Source organism: Saccostrea echinata, unplaced genomic scaffold (genome assembly GCF_033153115.1).
Source record: "Saccostrea echinata isolate AGI-Se365-2 ecotype Australia unplaced genomic scaffold, CSIRO_AGI_Sech_v1 ptg000033l, whole genome shotgun sequence".
NCBI classification, from domain to species: Eukaryota; Metazoa; Mollusca; class Bivalvia; order Ostreida; family Ostreidae; genus Saccostrea; species Saccostrea echinata.
This window is the reverse complement of record NW_026889782.1, coordinates 25,145,302-25,171,333: the sequence shown is the minus strand read 5'-3', so window position 1 is coordinate 25,171,333 and position 26,032 is coordinate 25,145,302. Positions and strand designations below refer to the sequence as shown.

Sequence of the window (26,032 nt, the reverse complement as noted above, 5' to 3'; positions counted from 1 at the left end):
AGCAGAAATATCAAATTTGACCATAAGCGAGACCATGCCGCTTGATAGTAATGAAGTTAATGTTTAACTTGACTGAATTTCGAACGAAACTTTTTGGCCAAAAACTCACGTTCTAACCAAGTACAACATGATTACAGTGAAGCACCATGTATAAGTGATTTTGGTTGGTTATTTCAATACATCTACTTAACTTACCAATGCATTAATAAAACTTGCTTTAATGAAGTATGAATTTATAATAAAAAAAAGCTGTATTTGAGTTTTACTGTAAGTCCTTCAACCTAGATTAAGCAATATAATAATATAAATAGATGTTGGATTAACGATATTTGAAGGTGATTAATACTTGAATGAATCAGATTCTGAAACTAGGATTAGTGAACTGATACTCTGTAAAGGTCAAAATTTCAGTATCAAAATAAAAAAAAAGTTCAGGTGTAATGGGATGCCTCCATATTTTGGATATTGTTCTGATCAAAATATACCAGAAGAATCAAGTATAATTTTATGAATCATTCCTTACCCATAATTGTTACCAACGGTATATAACAATCGGTTTGTCTACAAATCTTTCATGTCACGAGTTCCAATACTGCTGGGGCTTTTATAATTTTGACTTTTCCAAAAATATTTTAAAGACTCTTTTTGGTCAAATAGGTACCATTTTAAAATTCTAAAAAGGTGTATTTTGATCGTGTACTTTTATCCACATTAAAGTGGATTTAGTGAAAAATTCCCTTTGGGGCGATGGAGAACAAAAATAATAGTACATTGGTTATATCTGACCTTGATTCATTTTTAATAGTTCCTCTGTCAAGATACCCACTTTTTACATTCAATTTGAGGATAAACAGTTGATCACTGATATAATAATAAGATATAATAAAGAAGAAAATGAATACTGTGTTATTTCTTATGTTTATTAAATTGTACAGGATCATTCCAAACATTAATCCTTTCCAAATCCATGCATTGATAATATTTTCTGTTTTTTTATTCGCTCTATTAATGGTTGATACAAAGCAGCCATATTGCTGTCTATGAAAAAAAATCTCTGCTCATAATGATATCAAATGCTCAATAATGAAAAATGGTACTCTATACAAATGTGATGGGGAAAAGAAAAAAAAAACTGCTACAAATTTATATTCTCTTGTTACATGAGAACATCCCCAAATCCAGTGAAAGTTTCTTCTGTGGCAAAATACTAAAAAAAAAGAGAAGAATAAATTTCCTCATGTAATTTCATTCAAATTTTGTATCAATTCTTTTATGAGACTTAATTTATGTCTGTTCATGCAAAAGCAATTCTTGCTTGTGTTCAACTTTTCATTACAAAATGATAAAGAACCTTACTTTGTGATAGCAATGTATATGCAAGTATAAAATGCATTTTCTTAGTGGGCATTGTCAATTCTTAGTGGGCATTGTCAATTAATGATGGTTTCTGAAATACCTACCCCTTCACGCAGGTATAATATATTTGGCAAGTCCCCCACTTTCACTTTGAAGTTGTTTTTTAGTTCATAAATGTGTGGGCAACTGGGGTTAGGGCAGTTGGTGGGTGTGCGACACTCCAAGTGGAAAACGGGGGGGAGAATTTCAGGATCGATCTCCACGCATATCCAGCTGAAAACGCTCTGAAAAGAATATAAAATAATTACTTAATAATAACTTGCACGACTTGTTGTACTTTGTGTTGATTTGCACTGCATTAATTACTCATTATAATACAATTAACCTTGCAAGTAAGTTAAAAATTTAAATCCAAATCATCAAATCTATTGAGGGCAAACAGGGATTATACCTATAAGATTTATTGAAAGGGCAATTTAAAGCTGAACCCTACTCGTAAATGGGCACCATCACACAGTTATATAAACCATTCAATTAAGTTACACCCAATTGCACACATGAAACTCGACGTGTAGTTTTGATGTGTAGTTTTCCTTTCGTGGTCTTTGGATTTTATGCATTTATTTCTTTTCTATGTACATATTCTATTTCTAAATATTTACACTTTCAACTCTCTTTGTGTGTGATAACATTACATTTTGAAGCCTATAGCCCAATAATTTCATAACAAGAGGCCCATGGGCCTTATAGGTCACCTGAGTATCATGCAACAACTTTCCAACAATTGAATTTGATTCATGTCTTAAACTAGAGGCCATGAAATTTACAATTTTGAAAGAGGCACCATTGCTTATCATAATTATACACTCAGCATGCTAATTTTGGTTACTTAAAACCCAGAGGTAGATCAGAGCAACAAAGAGAAAATGCATTTCCACTTTTAGTGAATTTCATGGCCCCTGGGTCAGGGCTTCTTATGTTAGGGCGGGTCCATAGTTGAGCTCCCCATCCCACAGGAACCACTGACCCTGGGGCCACATCTTTCGAAATTTTGGAAATTTTTAAAAATTTTATTTCATCATGCTGTTGAATAATACCAAAGTGCAAACTTCAAAGCATTAAATTATTTCAGACTATGTTACCCCCCCCCCCCTACCCCAAAGTACCTCTGCCCCAGGGGACAGGAAATTAATCATTTTTGGAAGAAGCAGTTTTTTCATAAATATATACTAAGATCATTGGCATTATACCAAATAACAAAGGAAAAGATTTTCAAAGAATTCAAGCATTTTCACTATATAAACATCAGAGCCCCCCCCCACCCCCTAACACAAGAATCTCTAACCCAGGGACCCTGAAATTCAAAAATCTCAAAGAGGCATTCTTCCTCCTCATAACTATGTACATAGTTTATTGGTTAAATGCTCAGGGGCAGAAAAGAAGAGTTTTAAAGAATTTATGCATTTTCACTATATATTCAATAAAGCCTCACCCTAACGCCAGAATCCCCAACCCAGGGGCCATGAAATTCACAATTTTTGAAGAGGTAGCTTTATTCAACATAATTAAGTACTTATGTAATTATGTGGTTAGTTTATTTAATACTCAGGAGCAAAGAAGAAAACTTTCAAAGAAATAATTCATTTTTTACTATATAATCTATATAGCCCCGCCCTAGCACTAGAACCCCTGACCCTGGGGCCATGAAATTCACAATTTTGGAAAAGGCGGTCATTTTCAACTTACCTTTGCACTTGGTTAGTTTATTTAATGCTCACAAACAGAAAAGAAGAATTTCAAAGAAAGAATGCATTTTCACTATATAACCTGTTTAGCCCCGCCCTAGCACAAGAACCCCTGACCCTGGGGCCATAAATTTCACAATTTTGGTAGAGAACTCAATGCTGATTACGATCATACCAACAGTTTAACTACTTGATGTCCAGGAGTAAAGAAGAAGATTTTTAAAGATTGCACTAATTTTAGTGGTTTTTGACCAACTTCCCAGGCCCCAGGGGGACAGGGACCGTGAAATTCACAATTTTTGTTCCCCTTCACCCATACATGCTATATGCCAAATTTGGTTGAAATTGGTTCAGTGGTTTCAGAGAAGAAGCTAAAAATGTTCAAATGTTAACACACGACGCACGACGACGGACGAAAACAGATAGCAATAGGTCACCTGAGTTTATCCATTTAGCATAACATTTGATAATTTCATCGCGACCAAGTAACACAGCGAGGCAAGTGGTACATCCACACAGGTGAGACCTCTACAGCAAAATACTTAAAACTGTAAGAGGTCTGCGGCTTATATTTGGGCTGTAGAGATAGTGGCGATGAAATAGATATACGGCTGTCAATACCTATTTACGAACAGTGTTACACTTTAATTAATTATATGAACTTATTAAACTCTTCATTATTCACAGGCATTGCTCATCAATGTGTATGAAAGTGAAAATTAAAAACCATATATATTCTCTGGTATTTATTTTGTAAATTAATATAAAACTTTTTCTTCTTACACTGATGATAACAATTTGCGTACCTGTCAAACTTAAAGATTCTATATGTGGATCTTCAGCCCATCATGTTAAAAAGTGTGATGTGTATTAGCTTGAACCCCCTCCATTCTATTTGACATACCTTTACTGTATCATTCAGTTTGAATGGCCTGTTAATTGCAAGACCCCCATGGCTCTCGTACACAACGCAGAGTTGAACCTGGGGCTCATCTTTGGTTGGAAAGTATAGGAATGAACTCTGTGCGAACTTCAAAAAGAAATCTATAGTTTAGTATGAAATAAGTCCAACATAAAACATTTATAATTTCTTCTTTTTTTTTTTGAGGGGGGGGGGGGGATATTTTTACCATAATTAAATTTTATAAACATTTAGAATTGAAATAAATGAAAATTAATTATCCATTACAGTTTGACAGCTCCACTGATTCTTCTGCTTGGATAATCAAAAATTAATTTTCAAAACCTTGTACATATTAAGACATTTGAAAGAAAAGCCAACCAACATTGACAAATACTAGAAAAGCATTTGAGAAATGCCTGCAATTTTCTAGAAGATATAAACTTCTGTATTTCACATGTCAAGTTTCTTCCATGAATAGCACTTAATTATTGTGATCTTTACTGTTTTCCAGGATAGAGGGATGATCATTTTATCATGTTGTCTTGATTCAGAAGATAAAGTTTTTTCCTTTTAATTAGTTTCATTATTTTTATCAAAAACAGACTTAATTCAAAAATGAATCTTGAACATATTTTACAATACTTTTCAATTGATATCATTATGATCATAAAAAAATTGCTTGACAACTGAAATATCACACCACATCTAATTACTAGTTTATAGTTTGCACAAATGCATGGAAACTTGATTTACTACTAGCACAGTAACAGTATAAACTTTGTATTTTAATTCTTATGAGCTGGACACACACAGTACAAACCTATGTCAATTATGCTTACCAACTGCCTTTCCTGCCTCTGTTGCATCATCTGTAATAATTCAGGGAAAATATCAAAATAAAGCAAGCAGGGAAAGATGTGGAGCTTATATTGTTTTTCTGGACACCACACAGGGTAAGGTCAGTAGCTGAGAGAAAGAGAAAGAGAGAGAGAGAACAAGCTAGCATTAGAAAGAGAATACAGAGGGAAAATCGGAGAGGAAGAGAAAATACAAACCTCCTCAAATTCTTTCATAATCTCATCATCATCATCTCTCTGTATAAATAGATAAACATTATGTGTATTCTAAATTTTGAAAGCTTTATGGAATCATATACAGGAAACTCTTGATGGCTCAAAGTTCTTGATCGCTCGAAATGAGTCTAGGGTCCTGTTATTCATAATCTATTGTTTTTTACTATTGATACCTTGAAGTGGCTGTGTACAGGCAAGCGTCACCTAATTAACACCTACTAGGTCATTTAAATGGCCCCAGGCGTTAGACACGGGACCAGAGTAATGGGTTGTTTATTCAGGTGACACTGTCATGCTTGATCATACCTTTACCTAATCTAAAATTAACACCGACTGTCTTACGATAATTTGGAGAAGCAGTGAAAAGTAACACCCACATTTCTACCATTCATGTAAAACACCTTGAATTAAGTACACATGTACCTTTATAAAGTTTAAACATAGGTAATCACAGATTACAAAGCTCACCGAGACGAGGCATCACCTTTATGAAGGGGAAGCATCACCTTTTTGAGACCAACTTTATCATATTATATAAAAATCATTGTTAATGATCTTGGATATTCATGGATACTGTTTTGACACAATATCGTATTGTCATATGTTAAAAAATTGCATGATAACCATATGTTCATTTTATAGTATTATAAGATTCAATGTTTATCAATACAATAATATAAAATATGATATTGCATCCTATGATACAATTTATATCATATTATACAATATAATACTGTTATAAATAATGATCCAATATGATATTGTAACATATGATATGACATTGTATCCTATTGTATACATTATTGTATTTAATCACATAATACAATTTATATCATTATTTATGATACAATATAGTATTATATGATACAATATCATATCACATAATACATCACAATATTGTAACATATGATATTAAATTGTATAATATAGTATGATATTTTATCATATTTGATACATTATATGATATTGTATCAATTGATACAATATAATTTGATACAACATTGTATCATATCATATGATACAATATCATGTGATATTATACAATTATGGACTCTTTTGGTGTTGAATATGGTTTGTTATTCACCAAAAAAAATATTCATATTGACCGAGGCGAAGCTGAGGTCAATATGGATATTTTTCGGGTGAATAACAAACCATATTCAACACCAAAAGAGTCCATAACTGTTTTATTATATAGTTGGGATTTGAATAGATAAGACATTGAAGGCTGTTTGACGACACCATTTTCATTTGCGATATTCCAATGTTGAAAATAAAAAAAACATCTCCAGATTACTGTTTGTAACCTTTTTGATGAAATGTTTTGAAACTCATAATGTAAGGATATATTAGTAGTATAAACAAGATGACATGGTCATTATAGCAAGATCTCACGTGCATGCACGTGCGCTTCGCTCTGATTGGCTGAAACTAAAGTCTCAATATCTGTTTTGTTTTACGTCATAATCATTTGAAATTTTGAACTTAGTCACACATTATGAAGGTCTACAGCATGATATATAAGAATGTTCATGAAAGCACGTACATGCACGTGTGCTGGCAAGAGCGCGCACGTGCAACATGTGAAATTACCAATATAATAAATGAAGCCTTAACTTTTCTATTTCTTGATGGAATTTTTTGAAACTCACAATGTATGGATATATTAGTAGTATCAACAAGATGACGTGGTCAAAATAGCAAGATCTTACGCGCATGCACGTGTGCTTCGCTCTGATTGGCTGAAACTAAATTCTCAATATCTTTCTTGTTTTACGTCATAATCCTTTGAAATTTTGAACATAGTCATACATTATGAAGATCTACAGCATGAAATATAAGAATTATCATAAAAGCATGTTAATTTATGATCTTACGCGCATGCACGTGTGCTTCGCTCTGATTGGCTGAAACTAAATTCTCAATATCTTTCTTGTTTTACGTCATAATCCTTTGAAATTTTGAACATAGTCATACATTATGAAGATCTACAGCATGAAATATAAGAATTATCATAAAAGCATGTTAATTTACGTGTGCTGCAATCTGATTGGCTGAAACTTTAGATGCCTATAACTTTGTTGTTTCTCAACAGAACAGGATGAAATTTAGAATATGAATAGAAATAATGAATTCCTACATGATACCACTATCAAGATTGAATGCAAGGGCATGCTTGCATGTATTTGCGCAAGTGCAATGCGAAATATGAACAATGTATTTGAAAAACGGTAACATTTATATTTTTATGACTTTTTATTGATTCTTAGCTATATTATAGAATATAAAGATATGTTAATAGTTTAGACAACATGCAATGATCACCTTGCATGTGTATGCACGTGCGTTTGCCTGCAATGCGTTTAATGACAAAAAATATCATTGTAGCTTTTAAATTTTTTTTTATGAAATCCTGCGATAACTGAGCATCTTAAAAAAAAAAGTTTTAAAGGAAATTGGCACAAAAAGGGAGTTGGGGAGCGTTTGGGGAACATCTGTAACGGTCCCCGTTACAATTAGAACTAGTTTATATTATAGTTAAATCAACTATGCAAGTTTGAAATAGTACAGTACTATTACCTATAAAACATGTGACCTGTTCCAAAAAACAAAACCTCATCCAGCATCCGAAACCTATGGCTCAGATTCAGCATTCATGCCTGTCAGGTGCATCAGTATCATAAGACGCATCATCCATGCAAGTTTGGTGAAGTTAGGACCAGTAATAACTAAGATATAATCATCAGAGGGCACCTGCTCCCAAAACTTTAACCAGCTCCAAAAACCTTAACCTCCTCCAGCATCCGAAACCTATGGCTCAGATTCAGCATTCAAGCCTGTCTGGTGCATCAGTATCATAAGACGCACCATCCATGCAAGTTTGGTGAAGTTAGGACCAGTAGTAACTTAGAAATTGCTATCAAAGGGCACCTGCACCAAAAATTTTAACCTGCTCCAAAAACCTTAACCTCCTCCAGCATCTGAAATTCATGGCCCAGATTCAGCATCCAAGTCTTTCAAGTCCATAAGTAGGTCCAGATGCATCATCCATGCAAGTTTGGTGAAGATAGGACAAGTAATAACTTAGATACTGGACCTGCAACAAAAACTTTAACCAGGTCCGGACGCTGATGCCGACGCCAGGGGTATAGCATAAGCTCCCCCCGACTTCGTCTCGGTGAGCTAAAAATTAAAAAAAATAACTACCTTATTCTCATCTGTACATTTGCCTTCATCTGTGTCCTTTAATGGTAAAGTAAGGGACAAAATTTAACATGTGAATATTAATGTTTCATAAATAAGCATAAGCTTCTGACTTGCTTCGCTATACATAAGTGTGGATCGAATCAGAGACTCTTGACTTTGAAAGATGAAATGTACATTCATAATGTCACACATACCGTTACAGGAATGTCTGGCAGATCTGAACTGTCATTCTTAATCTGCAAAATCGGAATAGGTAAATCCATTATCTGTCTTCTTTTACAGGTATATGAATTTAAACATACAGCATGCTTTTCCAGATAAGAGTGAATACGAACAACTTTAAATCTAAAAGACAGCGAAAAATTTCATATATTAACATTTATTTATTTGTATTATCCAAACATTAGTGGTTTGTTTGGCTACATAACAATTAAACTTGATCCAGGGATTGTATACATTAAGTTTAAATTGCTCAAGGCTTCATTCACCCCTCCCACTGAACAAGATGTCCATTGGCCACATCGCTCACCCGAGCAACAAAAGCCATTATATAATCAGCTTTATGGAGTCAAACATAAATCTGGACAATGAAGTAAAAGATGCTTGTATAAATGAGTTTTCTCATTTCACTCTAGATATTTTTATGTTCAACATATAGCCCCTATTGGATCAAAATGATTTCATTGTAGTATCACATTAGTTTTAAAGAAATGATTTTGAAAGATTTTTTTTCTACGTAAAATTTTGACCCTCCATTGCGGACTCAACTTGAACTCAACACTACCTGGGAATGCTTTCACACAAGTAACAGCATTTCTGACCTATAAGTTTTAAAGAAAATATTTTCTGAAGATTTTTCAATCATCATATATTTTTATGTAAAAATTTGACGCACCCTACCAATGGGGACCATGAATTCAACAATTTGAATCTACACTACCTGGGGGTGCTTCCACGTATGGCTCATGGCCAAATGTTTTATGAGAAGAAAATTTTTGAACCCCCCCCCACCCAATAAATTTTCAAAAATTCCTAATTATCTCCCCTTGAGAGAGGGTGTGGCTCTTCACTTTTAACAAACTTGAATCCCCCTCACCTAATGATACCTTGTACCAAGTTTGGTTCTGGGGAAGAAGATGAAAATTAAAACTGTTTACAACTTTGACGATGACAGACAACAGACAAATTTTGATCAGAAAAGCTCACTCAAGCCTTTGACCCAGGTGAGCTAAAATTGTCAAAATAGTTTCTTCTGGCATAATGGATTGGTATTGTGAGTAAATATTATTTGGTAAATGTCAACATTTACATGTAAAATTTCTGTTTGCTTGGTTTTTATCAAACAAAAAATCTTGGTAAAACTTCTATGATTATTGTTTAAAACAACAGAAATTCATTGTTATTATAATCTTACTGGAGATTCTTGAGGACTGGCTGTACTGCAGACACCTTTTTTCTTTTTCTGTAAACCAAAAAAAGTATTTAACTAGAGTCACTGAATCTTTAGATAAAGTAGGAACATCCAATGTTTCTCCACAAGAGAGGTATAACGCAGACACAAATCATGAGCTTTTTTCTTTCGATGACATTGAACATGCCCAAATGACAATAGGTCAAATCATGATCAGGAACACCCTCAGATCATAAGCAATCTTTGTGTGAAGTAAGAACATTCAATGTTTCTCCATAAGAAATATATGGACTAGACACGGTTTCCAATATACATGTAGACAGACAGACAGACAGATAGACAGACAGATATGGCAATTCCTATATTTACCACCCCCCAAACTTTGTTTGTGGAGTTATAAAAACAAATAAATGATGAAAATATCAATAAAACAAACTCAAGCAAAACCTACATGTATGTAGAATGTAATTGTTTAATTGAACTTGAATAATGATATAAACACTTTCTTACCATGGAATGGGAATGGAGCGTTGGCATATCTTCAGTGTCAGATGCTACATGTACCTATATTAATGTAAAAATATAGGAACTCAACATCAAATCAAACCCAAAAGGTCAACTAATAAAGACTGCAAAAAAACTATAAACTGTTTAAGCAAAACATCACTAATGGTTATAAAAACTGACAAAGGTTTAGAGGCTTTAAAATTATGCATTAACATTTTCATGCTTATGCGCCTCTGAAAGTCTAACCTCTTGTCATAACATCACTTAAACATAAAACGCAATGGTTTTAATAGGCTGCATAAAAATGTGGTTTTATGGAAATTATTAATTTACCCGTTTAGATTGTTTTCTTTCAGGTGTACTAGTCTGTGGCAAATTTTCTGTCTTCTTTTTTCTTTTCTTAAAAAAATAACAATTTTATTAAATCAATCAAGAAGTCAATAATTGATTGATAAAAGCATGAATGGAATTAAAATATACTTGTATATAGATGAAACATTCTATCTAATATAAAACAAATCCTTGCACAAAATATTATAAGTGAAACTCACAGGCTCTTCAAACTCGTCCTCTGAAGAATCAGACAGTATGACATCCAGACTTCTCTGCTTCTGTTAAAAATCAAAAGCATAATCAACCTAGTTTTTCTTGATGTGATAAATTGATAATAATTCCAAGGTAACACTTTGTTACCTTGGAATGAGAATGGAGCATTTGCATTTCATCATTATTAACAGATGCTACATGTACCTATATTAATGTAAAAATATAGGAACTCAACATCAAATCAAACCCAAAAGGCCAATTAATAAAGACTGCAAAAATGCTAGAAACTTAAACCAATACATCACAAATGGCAATCAAAACTGACAAAGGCTTTAAGGCCCTTTTGCATCACAATTATATACATGTACCGGTATATTCCTCAGAGAGCCAATCTAGATGTGAATATAACATACTTCATTTTACGAGGTCGGTTTGCGTATTCTGGAGAAAGTCTGAGGCAAGTAAAGAGACAATATGGGTAGTAAGTTGCATGAAGAATTTACTGGTACTATTTTTTTTCAAAGATTTTTCATATAAATCAGTCCAAAACTAGGCACATTTTGTGCACAATAAATACACAATTTTTCAATTGAGGCACTAAAGCCCCAAGGTCATGCATCCAAAATTTTTCCAGACCGGGAGCTACAAACCTGCAGCTGAAAAATGTGGTTCTTAAAAAAAATTACAATTTTATTAAACCAATCAAGAAGTCAATGATTGATTAATAAAGGCATGAATGGAATAAAAATATACTTGCATATAGATGAAACATTCTATCTATAAAACATGTCCTTGCACAAAATATTACAAGTCAAACTCACAGGCTCTTCCAACTCGTCCTCTGAAGAATCAGACAGTATGATATCGTGACGTTTCTGCTTCTGTTAAAAATCAAAAGCATAATCAACCTAGCTTTTCTAGATATGATAAATTAATAACATTTAAATAAATCAAGAAAATTGTACATTTTTGAACTGGCATCTAGATCATCAATAAACTGACTTGGTGGCTGACAATAATCAGATTTAAATAATATTAACATATTGCTCAAGTATTTCTTGGATACAATGATAGCTCTTGGTTTTATAATCTTGTTGTTTCCTATTATATGAAGCCATATATTGAGATATGGCATCAAACATTCATTAAAGGCAACCTTTGAGTGTGACATGATAATGATTCGGAGTAATGATCCATTCTTTCAGGTGAATTAATGTGAACCAGATTGGCATTAACCAGAGGGGAAAGAAACATGCTAAGGACAATGTCATCACAAAGAGATATGCTATAACCTTGAACTTTAACTGTAAATTCTGTAAAAGGTCATAGCAAATATGGTTTAATGTTAATGTTTGCATATCTAATGACTCCCTCTCCCCCACTAAGACAAGTTATATTGCGCATTAGAAAAAAATAACAATTCAATTTGCCATTTCAAACCACCAAATGAATAGACATATAGATTATCATGTGGCATTTTTTATATTTCATCCTATATTGGTGAGATGTTGGCAAAAGACTTATGCCCCCTCCCTTAAAGACCTCTGCAAAGAAAATGAAAGGAAACAGCAAATACATGTAATTGGAATATTTTTAAGTCCAAAGGGGCATAACTCTTTCAAAAATTGCTCATTTGTACCCAAAATCAAACTCAAATTTCCGTATGTACAACCTCTGCAAAGTAAATGAACAGTCACTGTTGGTAGATCGACCTACAGACAGACGAACAGCAGCAGAGCAATATGTTCTCCCTTCTTCCAAGGAGATAATAAAAATGCCTTGTCCAATTTTTATGAAAATAAAATATGTATTACAGAAAATAATAATGGAAATGTAAATGATTATTTTCAACAACTTTGATCCCATGTAAAGCCCATTCCTGACCCCTGGGGGTCATGATTTAAAACAAACTTACCGGTAACTTAAACTTTAAACAATTCATTTATTTAACTTTCCGGTATATAAATGATTTAAGTATTTTTGGCTCTTGTAAAAACAGATTTTTAAAACACCCCAATACACATTCCTAATTATTTCCCCCTGGAAAGGGACATAATGTCCTTCATTCAAACAAACTTGAAAGCCCTTCCCTAAAGAATGCTTTTTGCCAAGTTTGTTGAAATTGACCTGGTGGTTGTGGAAAAGATAAAATGTGAAAAATTTACCACATCAATGGTGAAGACTAATAAGAGACAAAATTTGCCCAGAAAAATTCACTTGAGTTGTTGTACATACCAGAGATTCTTTGGCTGAGGTGGTCTTCTCCTTTAGAATAAAAAGATTACCTTAATGAGCATTTCAATTTATATGTACTTACAAAACATGGGTAACAATTTCATTTCAAATGTTTTTCATCCAATAAAATTCTGTTATTTCCTATTTATCCTATTTGTACTTACTGGAGATTCATTTGCTGAAGTGGTCTTCTCCTTTAAAATACAAACATTATCTTAATTGGCCATTTTTATAATGTACATTACCCTTGTAATAATTTCTTTCAAATGTTTTTCATCTGGTGAAACTTTGCAATTTTTCTATTTTTACAATTAAAGAGTACTTACTGGGGATTCATTGGCTGAAGTGGTCTTCTCCTTTAAAATACAAAGATAACCCTTAAGTATATAACAATTATATTATAGGTATGTAAAACTTTACAAGGTTTAATGATAATTAAGTTTAACAGAACATATTTAACGATTAAGTAATTGAAAGATCTTTAATATCAAATGTGCTATAAAATTGATCAGATAATCACTCTGAAATTCAATCCTTTGTAACATAAATACAATTTATGATGAAACAGTTACTACAGTGTATTTGCTAGTTTCTCATTGAAAGGGTGTTACTTAATTGTTTCACACTTTTGATTTTTCAGTTTCAATCACACTTTGCAAAAGAAGGTATACAATACACACTATAATAGACGATCTCTAATTGAATTTTTCAGAGATACATATAAATTGTTCTGTTTTGCTGCTAAAAAAATTAGCAGTTTCGCTAAAGAATGTATCATGGAAGAATCAATAGAACTTTCATAGTATGTGGAATTGAACAGCTGGTATGAACAGTCTTATATTTTTTTTTCACATATATATATTCATCATTCATTAAAACTTTTACATGACTTCAGCAGATGTGTCCTAACAAGGTGATTTCCCTCTTCACAAGGTACTTTTAGTATTTGTTTTCACTTTCATTGACCCTTTTTTTTTTATTACTCTGTGTCAAGATTGGTTTAAAAAAAAAACAAACTATTTTTCTTTTGCACAGCTTTTCATTTCCACATTTTCTACATTTGCAAACAATCCAAACTTTAAATAAAAATCTTAATTCATGCAAATAGTACTTCCAAACAAATAAAGAAAGTCAGTAGAAATGAAATTGTTAATTTGGAACTTTTTTCATTTGCTTCTAGGTTTGCTTATCCTGCATACCTGCTTTAAATATCGTCTGTTTCTTAATTACATTTGGGACTAATCATCATGATCAAAGGTACATCCATGGAATTGCAGAGTTAAAAGGGGATAGCAGGAAAGATTCTATATTCTTTATCGTGGTTTGTCAGTCATTCCTTCCTAATTTATTTTCTATACTTTTTCTTTATGGTTTATCAAACTCATTTAAGCTTTTCTTGCATATTTTCTTTAATCAAGAGCCATTTTCAAATTGTTTTCATGATTCTGCGGCACTAATTTTTTTTATAAATGTTCTAACAATTTAGTATTGTAAAATATATATAAATCAATCTGTAGCTTCATGATTCCTGTCAACTATAACAATTACTTGTTATCTTCACAGTAACTGCAAAATTACAAGAACTTATCTTTGTATTAAAAAGTAGCTGATTCTGGTTCATTTAAGAAATACATGTAAACAGCAATGTTAACCATTTAACCCGGATATGAACTTGGTTGGTAATGAAAATATAAAAAAAAATATAAAGGGAAAAAAATCAAATCCTGAACAAAAGCAATTTAACTTTATATGTAACCAACAGTACAAAATTATCCTTACTGTGATAAGATTGTTAACAATTTTTTTCCGAGCTGTAATTCAGTTTATAACAGCATTACAATGACTTCAACTAATGTATAATGTATTACACAGCATTAATTTTATAATGTGCAACATTATACCGTAACTTAAAACATGCAAATATTTCAAAAAGCACAATTTCTTTCAAGCAAATCCCTGCACTATCATATGTAATATCACACACTGAAGAATTATATATCATAACACACACGCACACCCACCCACCCACACACATGTATTTAACACATTGTTCTTTTCTTATAGAAATCAATTACAATTACTTACAGGCATGCACTTGAACAAAAAAACCAAAATGTTTCCTCTTTCCCTTCGATAGGTTCTTTAAATCTTCTACGCTTGTCGTATCTTTGAGTGCAATGAATTTGTGCTCTTTAAATACCATCGCTTCCATAGGAATCTGTGTCTTGAACTTTGCACTTAAGAGAGCCATCCACTCCGGGACGGCACTGGAAGATTCCACTTCCAGTAATAATGACGAGCTGCCATTTATCACCCTCTGCAGCCTCTTTCCACGGTTGTCCAAAAAACGGACTTCCAAAATCTGTTAATGTAATTAAAAGATTAGTAGTTAGTGCATTTCAATTACCAGGTAATTAAAAATAAATAAAATATCCCTTTTTAATAGAACAATCATGCACAGTATACATGTAAAAAAGAAATATGCTATGATTACTAAATAGTTAAAAATGGAGGCCTTCGTGCATGAAATCAGCACATTTTATATTTTATCCAGCCTTTGCAAAAATGTTCCATGGAGTAAGATTAAAATTGACGGGATTCAGCTCTGATCAACTATACACCAAAATTGACCTGAAGATAAATATATACCATTGGTCTGAAGGACCAGTGTTGTGCATTACACCTTTTAAACATATTTTGTTTCCTACATACAGTACTGATAGCCTATTATAAATATCTGATCAAACAAAGACAAAATAGTTCATAAATAACTACACACATTTAAGCTGGATTCAATGATGCCTAATTTCTTACCTCCAACCCTGAAGATTTAGTGTGTCCACCTAATCTTTTGCTGGACATTTTTTTCTTACTATCCAAAAACTTGGCCTTTAAAAAGTCAAGTTTGGACTGTACCTCTGAAGAAGAAAAAATAGAACATTGCCCTTTATTGCATCTTTGATTTACCGTATGTAGTACGACTTAGGTTGAGGACAACATGAGAAGATTTTAAAAAATATGGAAAGTTCACATACTGATGAATAAATGACTGATGGACAACAGGTGATCAGAAAAGCTGACTTGAACCTTCGGTTCAGGTGAGCTTAAAATGGAAACTGAAGGCAAGAGTCTAAACTTAGCATCTACATAGTTCTTTTAGAAATCATTTAATTATTCAGATGTACTCTATATGTCTCCAGATTTTCTCTAATAAAAATTTGCATTGTTTATGAACATACAGCACTGGCATCATAATGTGACTTTTATCTCATAATTTACCAATAACATATAATTTACTGTACCTTCTCTCTTCTTATGCAAAGATGGACTTCCTAAAGAAAAAGGATAGTCATGATAGATTTTACCTGCTAATATAATATATAATTTAAATGAATTCTTCTCTTTCTTTAAGTAAAACATATATATGTAAAATGTGCTGTCATTAAACAAATACAATTTCTAAATAATTATTCTTCCAAGAAAAAAGTTTTGTAATTTTGAATCATACACGGATATCATCTGTACTTACCATTTGGCGAGAAGCATCCTTTTGCTGACTCATCAAAAGCTGTATTAAGTATAAACAAAGTAGCATATCAAAATATCTATAGGTAAGCTATTCAAACACATACTTTGAAAATTAATAAAAGGTCACCAATTTGAAAATATTTACAAGGCTATGCATATATTTATTTATAATTAGTATTTTAGCACATTGTACTTTTGTATCTCATGTACATCTGCAGTATTCCTTTGACCATATTAAAACCGATATATGTAAGTTTCAGTAGTATTTATTTAATATCAAACTTACATTTTGATGGCCCTGGTTTGGCTGTGTCAGGTTCTGTTGTTACTGCAATATACATTAATTAACAATAAGTTACAAAGTGGGTTATGTACAAGACTAGTATATTATCTAATATGTACTTTATTTTTCATTGACCTACAGTATAATGCATCTCTAGCATAATACTACACTATCGTTATTACCTTTCCTTTTGACACAGACTGGGGCGCCACATGAACCACAAAACTTGTTTGTGGGGCCTAAAACCACCCCACATTCAATGCAAAACATAATTCTAAAAAAGAAAATATATAATGAACTGTATATAAAAAGAGGTCATAATATAATGACAATCAATGCTTATAATACCAGATCCAGTACAATCACTAGATATTGCTAGGTACCTTTAATTACCTACATAGCTTTATTTACCTACCTAATTATACTACTATGATAATTGATTGTTAATAATTCAACACAATGTGAAGTAATCATACTTATCGATGCCTTATCACACACAAGGTGGACTGGTATACATTTACTGATTTACAGTCAAGTCGTACACAGACCAACTCGTATACAGGTCAACTCGTATTGTTAGCCTATTTACAGAAAATGGATACTTATCACTGTTTTAGACAATGAAAGTCATCTTTTGCTGTAAAATATTATATTACTTAATCTTTTCTTATATGATATCATCTGTTGTAAGAATATTTGTTAACGTTATATATATATATTAATTATCATGTTTAATATTTGACATAAATTGTATTTGATTATATATGCATATGAAATTTTTGTATACGAGTTGACTCTTTAGCATACCGGGAATTTTTGTATACGTTGTTTATACGGAAATTTTTGTATACGAGTTGACCTGTATATGAGTTGGTCTGTGTACGACTTGACCGGACTCCCATTTACTCAAACAATATAAATGCATGCTTTGCTTAAAAGTGCCTAAAAGCTGCAATGTTTCATGCAACTATCTGTGTTCTGTGTTGTTATTTTAAAACTACATAGTAAACAACCTTGCAATTTCTTGGGTTTTTTTTTTCTTCCTTTAAATGCAAAATTGCACAAATGTATTTTCAAAAACCTACTTCAGGTTGTTCTAATTTTAAAGGATCCGTACTATCCTACTATTGAGATAAATTTACTTGAGTTTCCTCGTTAATATAATTGCTTCCATTTATGGAAAAATGAAACAATTACAATAAATGATTATCAGTTATATATGTTAATAAAGCTGTAGGAATAATTAAAAAATCTAAAAGAAATCAAGTTCAGAAATGACATTTACTGCTTCGTGAGGGTTTCAGTTTCACTCGTCAATAGATTGAGACCCGCTACAGTTTTAATGAGAAAGGAAAACAATCTAAATAAAATAAAAGAAAATTATTCATTGTGTACTTACATCGAACAACGATTCCTGATTGCAGTTATGTAGGCCTATATTGTAATACGACGGTAACAAGTTATCTAGATATGAAGTAAATCCTGATCTTTTGAAATCTTGGGAAATTAGTCTTTGTCTTTTGAAATCTTGGGAAGTGAATCTTGACTGCGTTTGGAAGTAATGTATCTTGGCGCAATGCTATCTTGGCCGAATCTCGGTCCTATAAAATCTTGGGAAGTAAATCTTGACTGCGTTTGGAAGTAATGTATCTTGGCCAATGCAATCTTGGGATAGAAAATCATGGCCTAGTCAAGATGTAAAACATGGGATATATCTTGACTAAGCCAGGGTTGTCAAATCATGACCGGCAAAGATAAGAAGGCCATGTTATGCTATCAAACCAAACCTGACTTGGTCAGAGTTGCAATCATAACATGACCGATTGAATTACTATGAATATATAGAACATGACCGCCCAAGATTGAATTACTATGAATATATAGAACATGACCCCCCAAGATTGAATTACTATGAATATATAGAACATGACCGCCCAAGATTGAATTACCATGAATGTATAGAACATGACCCCCCAAGATTGAATTACTATGAATATATAGAACATGACCGCCCAAGATTGAATTACCATGAATATATAGAACATGACCGCCCAAGATTGAATTACTATGAATATATAGAACATGACCGCCCAAGATTGAATTACTATGAATATATAGAACATGACCGCCCAAGATTGAATTACTATGAATGTATAGAACATGACCGCCCAAGATTGAATTACTATGAATATATAGAACATGACCGCCCAAGATTGATTTACTATGAATATATAGAACATGACTTGGGAGTCCCGTGTGGCCGATCATGACTTGGCCGGGATTTTAAACATGACCGCCCAAGATTGAATTACTATGAATATATAGAACATGACCGCCCAAGATTGAATTACTATGAATGTATAGAACATGACCGCCCAAGATCGAATTACTATGAATATATAGAACATGACCGCCCAAGATTGAATTACTATGAATATATAGAACATGACTTGGGAGTCCCGTGTGGCCGATCATGACTTGGCCGGGATTGTAAACATGACCGCCCAAGATTGAATTACTATGAATATATAGAACATGACTTGGGAACATGACCGCCCAAGATTGAATTACTATGAATATATAGAACATGACTTGGGAGTCCCGTGTGGCCGATCATGACTTGGCCGGGATTGTAAACATGACCGCCCAAGATTGAATTACTATGAATATATAGAACATGACTTGGGGGTCCCCTGTGGCTTTCCATAAAATTCATTTGGGATAGCAAGATGTTTAAAACCTGTAAGCGAATGCGAACAGTTCATGACATTTGTCAGAGACATCACTTTATTTTCATGCAGTACTATTTTGTATGATAGAGAAGGAAATTTACTCCTCTCAGAAGCTGTTACTGTCAGGGACAAAGATGGTTAAGAGTGCACCAGTAATTTTTAAAGTTTCAACTGTTTCGGCATTCTCTATCCAGAGTTGTTTCCGCTACGCTCCAACATATAGATCTATGCCTCTGTCAGCGCTTGGTTTACACATTCTGGGGAAATAAATGGTGAATTTTTAAAAAAGAAAAAAAAAACCTTTTTATCATATTTATTAGTAAAAAGGGTATGTTCTTTATCATATTAAATTAGCGGACGACAACTCTGGAAAGAGATTCGGCAAACCTCGAGAGTTTCAGAGGTACGGCATCTACCGAGGTTTCCCGAATGATTTACGCTCTTTGCTGTAGACTGGCTGTCTCTCTCATATGCGCGATATACAGGAGTGTTTATACTAGGCCTGTGAACAAGACATTTCACTTCGCTGAATTAATTCTAAATTTTCAGGCGTGATATAATATATCAGCAAGCCCCTATCACATTACATGACCTACATTAATTGAATACAACTCTGCAAACTAGTTCTGTTTATTAGAATTGACATATTTAATTACCGCAGGAAACATAAATCGGTTTAAAAGCTGACTGAGTCAGCAAATCGCCCTAGTGTTTGATTATTTCCCATGCTTTATCGTGAAGCAGGGGCGATAGATGGCGCATCACTCAAGCCAGGAATCCCTGGCTTTAAGAACCCTCTCTACACTGCACACCAAAGAGTTCTGATTCTATGGTATTTTTCTGCAGTTAGAGTGATCTGCCCTTAGATTCAAATACCAAATAAATAGAAATTTACAGTATATTACTCAATTTGTAATCAATTCAAGTATTCTTAACATTTTAAAGGCCAAGATAAATTAATTGAACATTTTATTTAAATGTATTTTCTCAACTGAATTAAACAACAGTGCTTTCTGTTCACTGATACTGAGTTGTGTTTGAACATTTTTCCTGGGGGGGGGGGGGGGAAATGCCACGTACCACATATTAAAAATTAAATAAATAAGCTCAACATTTACACCTTTATCTAATTTTCTCAATGTCCAAAAAACATTTTGCACAATTTCGTAACTACTCGGTAATTTTCAGTGCTTTAAAGAAGAAAGAAAATGACCGAGTAGTTACGATTGCACACAAATTAAAAGTTTATGTTTATTTTGCTATAGTTGTTCATTCTGAGGGAAGTGGTGGTACCATCTCAAAAGAGACAAACCAAACCCCCATGCTATGGAAACCCCTACAACTAGTACAAGTGAGAAGCCCCAAGCGTCCTCAACGACTACAGCTACACTCGGTCAGGTCTATTCCTTTTTAGGCAGGACACCAAAGATTCAAGGTACAATTTCTCAAAAGCTTTTTAATGCTTTACACAGTTTAAAGTCGATGGCAAATGGTTTTTTAATAGAGAGAAATTTTATAAAAAATATCTACATACATGTATTGTAAACAAGTTAAAGAGACAAGAAATACTTCTACTATGTGTCAACAAGTGATATGCATATGAAATTGATTCCCTTTGTTGTATTTTAGTAATTGTTTATTTAAATTCTTGATTTTGTATCAGTTTTTAATAATTAGAGATAAGTAAAGGGGAAAAAAAACAAAGGCAAAGAATCATTCTCTTTATTTTTTTTTTTTTTGCTAGAAACCTATTCTTTTAACCCAAAGAGAATTTTTCATGTACAATATAGGAAATAACACAAGATCTGTGTTAAATTTTGTTATAGATGTTAGTTCTACTACTGCTACTACAGCTCGGAGTATGACAGCTCCAAGAGAAGACGAAGACATGTTTGAGGAACCTGAAACATCTGGTATGCATGTGAACTGGATTTCCTTGTGTTTGAGTATCAATTTCCAGTAAAGATTAATTAAGGAAGATAACAAAACAAAAAAAATCATTTATAAATTTCATGGAAGTTAACAAAATTCAAAAGACAGGGAACTTGGAATAATAAAACAGAGTAAACAACAGTTTAAGTCTGAGGTAGCATATTTTGAATAAATGCGATCATGGATTTATCATGACACATCAGCATACCTTTCATGTTCTTACATAATAATATACTTTTACAAAAATATACAATGTTTTTTTTTTATATTTTGAATAGGTTTCTTTGCCTGGGCTGTAGTAACGACTCTTACTATTATTTTGATTGAAATCAAGACTGTTGCTGTCACAAATACGTTGCCATTATACCGTCTGTGAACAACCAATTCAAGATGGTAATCAACCAACACAACAAATGCCTGAACAACATCGTCTCCACCACAACCAGCCCCTGTGCAAGACGATCCTGCATACACACCCTTGCATATCCCACCATCCATAGCCACTACCCCAAGCACTGTAAGCTCAACAAGACCTTTGATTTCTCCACAAGAGGAAGCCATTTCATCCCGCAAAGGTCTAAGGCCTTAAGAAAACTGTCATTGTAAATAAGCCATGTACCTGTATATCCATTTCTAAAAAGAATGTCTTTTGGGAAGAGGGTGGGGGAATATACAGGAATATCTTACAAGAGAGTTTTTCACAAACATATGAGTGGAAGTGTAATTAATGAAGTAATGAATGTAAAAAGTAAGGTTTAATAGTTTGACATTTGCTATATACAGATGTTTCCTTGCTTTTTAATGAACTGATACATTCCTCTCTCTCTCTCTATATATAAATACTACTTGAAATCCCGCGCAAGCGCGGGGAATTGAATTTATACCACTACCGGCATAAATATATTGTAGTTTCTACTGACAGCCTACAGGGTTATAGCAGGAAGAAATACTTTGTTCGAAATCCCGCATGTGCGTCTCCACCCCCACCCCACCCCTTTTGTAAAAACTTGAAAAAATAATTTCATAAATTGATGTTTATTGTGAAACCTGTTATACTATGCTATGGATATATTGTATGCTCTTATTTCATTTCCGTCAAGGATAAATTAAAAGCATTTTACTGATAAATTGATTTTTTTTTGGGGGGGGGGGGTAAAAATTCACAGGTACTTGTGTCTTGGTTTATAAATATGTATGTACCTTATTGATATGTAAAAAATGTACTTTACCTTTTTTACATATCAATAAGGTTCATACATTTACATAAACCAATACGCAAGTATCTGCGTAAAAATTAGCTTTTAACGCCCCGTGAATATGCCGAGTATTTGATACACTGTATTCAAAAAAAAAAAAAGAAGAAGAAGAAAATGAAATATATTGATGAAAGCACAACATTTTACAGTATTAATTGTATATAAAAAATAACTTATTAAATAATTTTCTCTTTTCATGTGAGCAGTGAGGAATATATACACATTTTACCGATAAATTTATAAGGAAACCCTACTACATATATGTAATACTCTCTCGATATATAAATATATTCACAACTTATACATGTAGTGTTATCAATGATTTACCATTGTTTCAATGACCATTCACACATAAGCTTTTCTTATGTTTCTACAGTTGTCTCGTTTTTCTTTTTAACATCGATATGATGTTCTAGAAGCTTTCGTCAATATGAAGATCGGTGAATGACAAAAATAATTTGCACATTTCCCTTTTTAATCGGTTATCACAACTAATTTCTTTTATGGCATTTAATCAAGTTTTGATTGAATAATTCAGTGATGACGTTTTATGAAATAAATAAACGATTGATTGTTGTCAGTTTCATTAAAAATTGGCAGTAACTTAGATCCGCCAACCGGAAACGCCACCATACTCACGTTTTAGCTATTTTATGGCTGTTTGTAGAGAATGAACGTTGACTTTTAATTTAATGCACGATACTTACTATGCGAGTGAAATCTAAATATAGTTTACGGACATCATATTGTATCTAGTGTATTCTTAGAGGAGTAAGTAAAAACTCTGGTGCATCCTTTTTGGAGTTTATTTGCAAAATTTATTAATTTATAAGTATAGATAGATAGATATATATAAATATGTGTAGAACGTGTCTCATTATGTAGATGCCTACTTGTTTTTTTTTGTGGGTTTTTTAATGTACTGATACATCCTTTATATAAGTATAGAGTTTTTTTTTTAACACAAATGTTTACTTCCTTTTTTCAGCTTTTTATGAACTGATACATACATGTATCTATATATAATTGAAGAGGATACATAAATGACAGGGTATATTGTGATGTTGAAAGTATCCATCTCAGAGGCTCGAAGCCTTTTTTTATGACAAGTGTTTTTATTATTTTTATTCATACTGACCAGATAGGTTATGTGATATTTTCATATCATGTTGAAATACTTAAATAGTCATGCGGTTTTTTTTTTATATTCTAATTAAAATTTGAGGTTATGACATTGACCTAATTTTAAAAAAAAATGTTGACTGTATAATGTACCCTTTACTACTAAGAACACAGAAGTGGTGTTTTTATCATTTTTGATGATGAAAATGTAAGTGTTTATTGCAGGTTGACAGAGTTCTTCCGCCGATTAATAGGTGCAGGAGAGTGCTTATTTTTATAAAATACAGATCATTTACCATTTTATGAAGAGATACGACCGCCTTTTTAATTTGAAAACGGCAATTTCTTGCATCAGTGTGACCTACTTATTATCAAAAAACGGTATCATGAGTCGTCAGCTGTTAATAACTCAAAATTCTACCCATACAATTATGAAGAAGGCTTGAAGAAAAAACAAAACGAAACGGGCTTGCAGGTTTTAATATAAAACTTTAAAGAAATTGAATTTCGAGTTTATGCAGGATCTTATGAATATTAATGAGAAGTGAATCACGTGGAAGCAATCTCATGAATAAACTGCACATCATTTCTCCATATGTTTAGTATAAGCAAGACTAAATTATTGTCAAACCTGCAGGCCTGTATGTTCGGACGACTGGCGAGACCGAATTCCAACTCAGAAATTTGTTGGGGGGGGGGGGGGGAGGGGGAGTTCCTGCTTCTAAATTCTGTCGTTGTGGTGAAAAAAATACCCCAACTTCTGCAGTTTTGTTCACAGTGTTCCTTAGAGGTGAAATAGCTTGCTTATATTTAGTTTCACGGTTGTTAGAAGAACGTTCTGTGACTGAGCTTGATTGGTCATTGTTGGTATTACCGGAAGAAATGTAAAAAAGCGTACTAGCTGTGGACTGCGTTGGTATCTGCGGGGAGAAAATATCTAATATTGCTAGTAATATATCTAATAATATCTCATCTAATATTGCTATCAGCATTTGAAATTGGGATTAATGGGTTATCATTTTCCAGTCGAAATTTCAGAAAGATGGGAAAGGGGATAACTCGACGTTCATCAGTAAGATCAACATTGCTAAGAATGGAAGCTTTCAAAAAGCTTACAAGACTGTAATTTGCTTTGAAAATCATATTTTTATACAATTATCCAGCGAATACAAAATCATCTAAATAGTGAACAATACTATCAATTTTTGATCTATGCTGCACTTCCAAGTGAAGGAATGTTTAACAATTTTCACTCCATGAGCAAGGTATTGAACAGCACATGAGCAAACATTTGTCTAAGAAGTATGAGTCTAAAATATTGAAGGCCCAACAAGCAAAAATCTTTAGGACGTAGGTAACAATCTAAAATCCCTTAGCGCCCCCTCACCTTAGGCGGAAATGATTTAATGCATCATCAAAATGTACACAACTCTGAATCTGTATAATCATTTACACTACCCCCTAAGGAATATGATAAATTGGTGACCATGCGCCAATCCCCTAGTTTCTTTGAAAGGACACTAATGGGGGTACAACGCAAATAGAAAATGGGAGGGTAAGGAAAAGGACCTAACACTCTCACAAGCTCTTATCCTCTCTCTTCCCTTGAAATTCTTTACTAAGCTCTTAAACAAGAAGATGGTACGCTAGTTTGAGGATTTCTCAACTGATTATTACTTGGTGGTTGCATATAAACTAATCAAAGTTTTGCACGGACTCCCTACTGACTGCCGAGTTGATCGACTTTTTAAAATGATGCATAATGATGCAAATTATCTGTCCATCCTGTTATTTACCATGTATCTGAACAAGGACAAGGTTTTAGTTGGATGCTTCAATTAAAAAAAAACAAAAATCAAACGGGCATCCATCCACTGAGATACGTTTACAATTTTTGTTCTTTAATCTTAAGCTTAATTTGTGTCATACTCAGACATTTGGGTCATGATATAGTTGCGTGTTCAGATGAAGAAATTCATTTTAAAATTTTCTTTCAAACTTTGTGATACATGGACTCCTATTGGGAAGCTGTACTAATAAATGCTAAAGGCAGAGCCAAAGAATCAAATGTGTGCATTGTACCAGGGTCAGTCATGCTCCCTTGTCGGTTATCTAATACGTTCTGCTGACTTCTCTGTGTCTGAGTGGCTGACTCGATCATGCTACTAGTAGGAATACTGGTTATGCTTGAAACT

General features: G+C 33.0%; 2 protein-coding genes across 3 annotated transcripts; both read right to left on the bottom strand.

Annotated features, from left to right (window-relative positions):
• Nucleotides 1–911: 911 nt before the first annotated feature.
• LOC133199174 (uncharacterized) lies at nt 912–13,159 on the bottom strand. The gene is made up of 15 exons (XM_061335031.1): nt 13,149–13,159; nt 12,985–13,014; nt 11,752–11,758; nt 11,571–11,630; nt 10,755–10,814; nt 10,537–10,602; nt 10,207–10,260; nt 9,700–9,747; nt 8,480–8,521; nt 8,286–8,321; nt 5,061–5,099; nt 4,845–4,874; nt 4,006–4,131; nt 1,461–1,640; nt 912–1,207 (listed from the first exon to the last, which is right to left on the bottom strand). The coding sequence occupies exons 1-15, from the start codon at nt 13,157–13,159 to the stop codon at nt 1,157–1,159; spliced, it is 840 nt and encodes a 279-aa protein (XP_061191015.1). The 3' UTR covers nt 912–1,156.
• LOC133198788 (uncharacterized) lies at nt 10,797–17,359 on the bottom strand. Of its 2 annotated transcripts, none has more exons than XM_061334777.1 (12): nt 17,211–17,359; nt 16,978–17,069; nt 16,799–16,840; nt 16,514–16,552; nt 16,287–16,316; nt 15,799–15,902; nt 15,070–15,346; nt 13,311–13,340; nt 13,149–13,178; nt 12,985–13,014; nt 11,571–11,630; nt 10,797–10,814 (listed from the first exon to the last, which is right to left on the bottom strand). In XM_061334777.1, coding segments are annotated over exons 1-8 (645 nt in total). In that variant the 5' UTR covers nt 17,270–17,359; the 3' UTR covers nt 10,797–10,814; nt 11,571–11,630; nt 12,985–13,014; nt 13,149–13,178; nt 13,311–13,338. The 2 variants fall into 2 exon arrangements, with proteins under 2 accessions (XP_061190761.1, XP_061190762.1); XM_061334778.1 differs by having other exon boundaries at nt 17,272–17,359.
• Between the last annotated feature and the right edge of the window lie 8,673 nt (nt 17,360–26,032).

Excerpts from the sequence above, each read along its gene's own strand:
- LOC133199174 (XM_061335031.1), bottom strand. Across the intron at positions 1,641-4,005 it reads AACTGAATGATACAGTAAAG|AGCGTTTTCAGCTGGATATG; the intron begins GTATGTCAAATA and ends TATTCTTTTCAG. Across the intron at positions 1,208-1,460 it reads TATTATACCTGCGTGAAGGG|TATTTTGCCACAGAAGAAAC; the intron begins GTAGGTATTTCA and ends CTTTTTTTTTAG.
- LOC133198788 (XM_061334777.1), bottom strand. The coding sequence starts at position 17,269 with ATGATTACTTCACATTGTGTTGAATTATTAACAATCAATTATCATAGT. Across the intron at positions 16,841-16,977 it reads AGTCTGTGTCAAAAGGAAAG|TAACAACAGAACCTGACACA; the intron begins GTAATAACGATA and ends TGTATATTGCAG. Across the intron at positions 15,903-16,286 it reads TTTGCATAAGAAGAGAGAAG|AGGTACAGTCCAAACTTGAC; the intron begins GTACAGTAAATT and ends TTTCTTCTTCAG.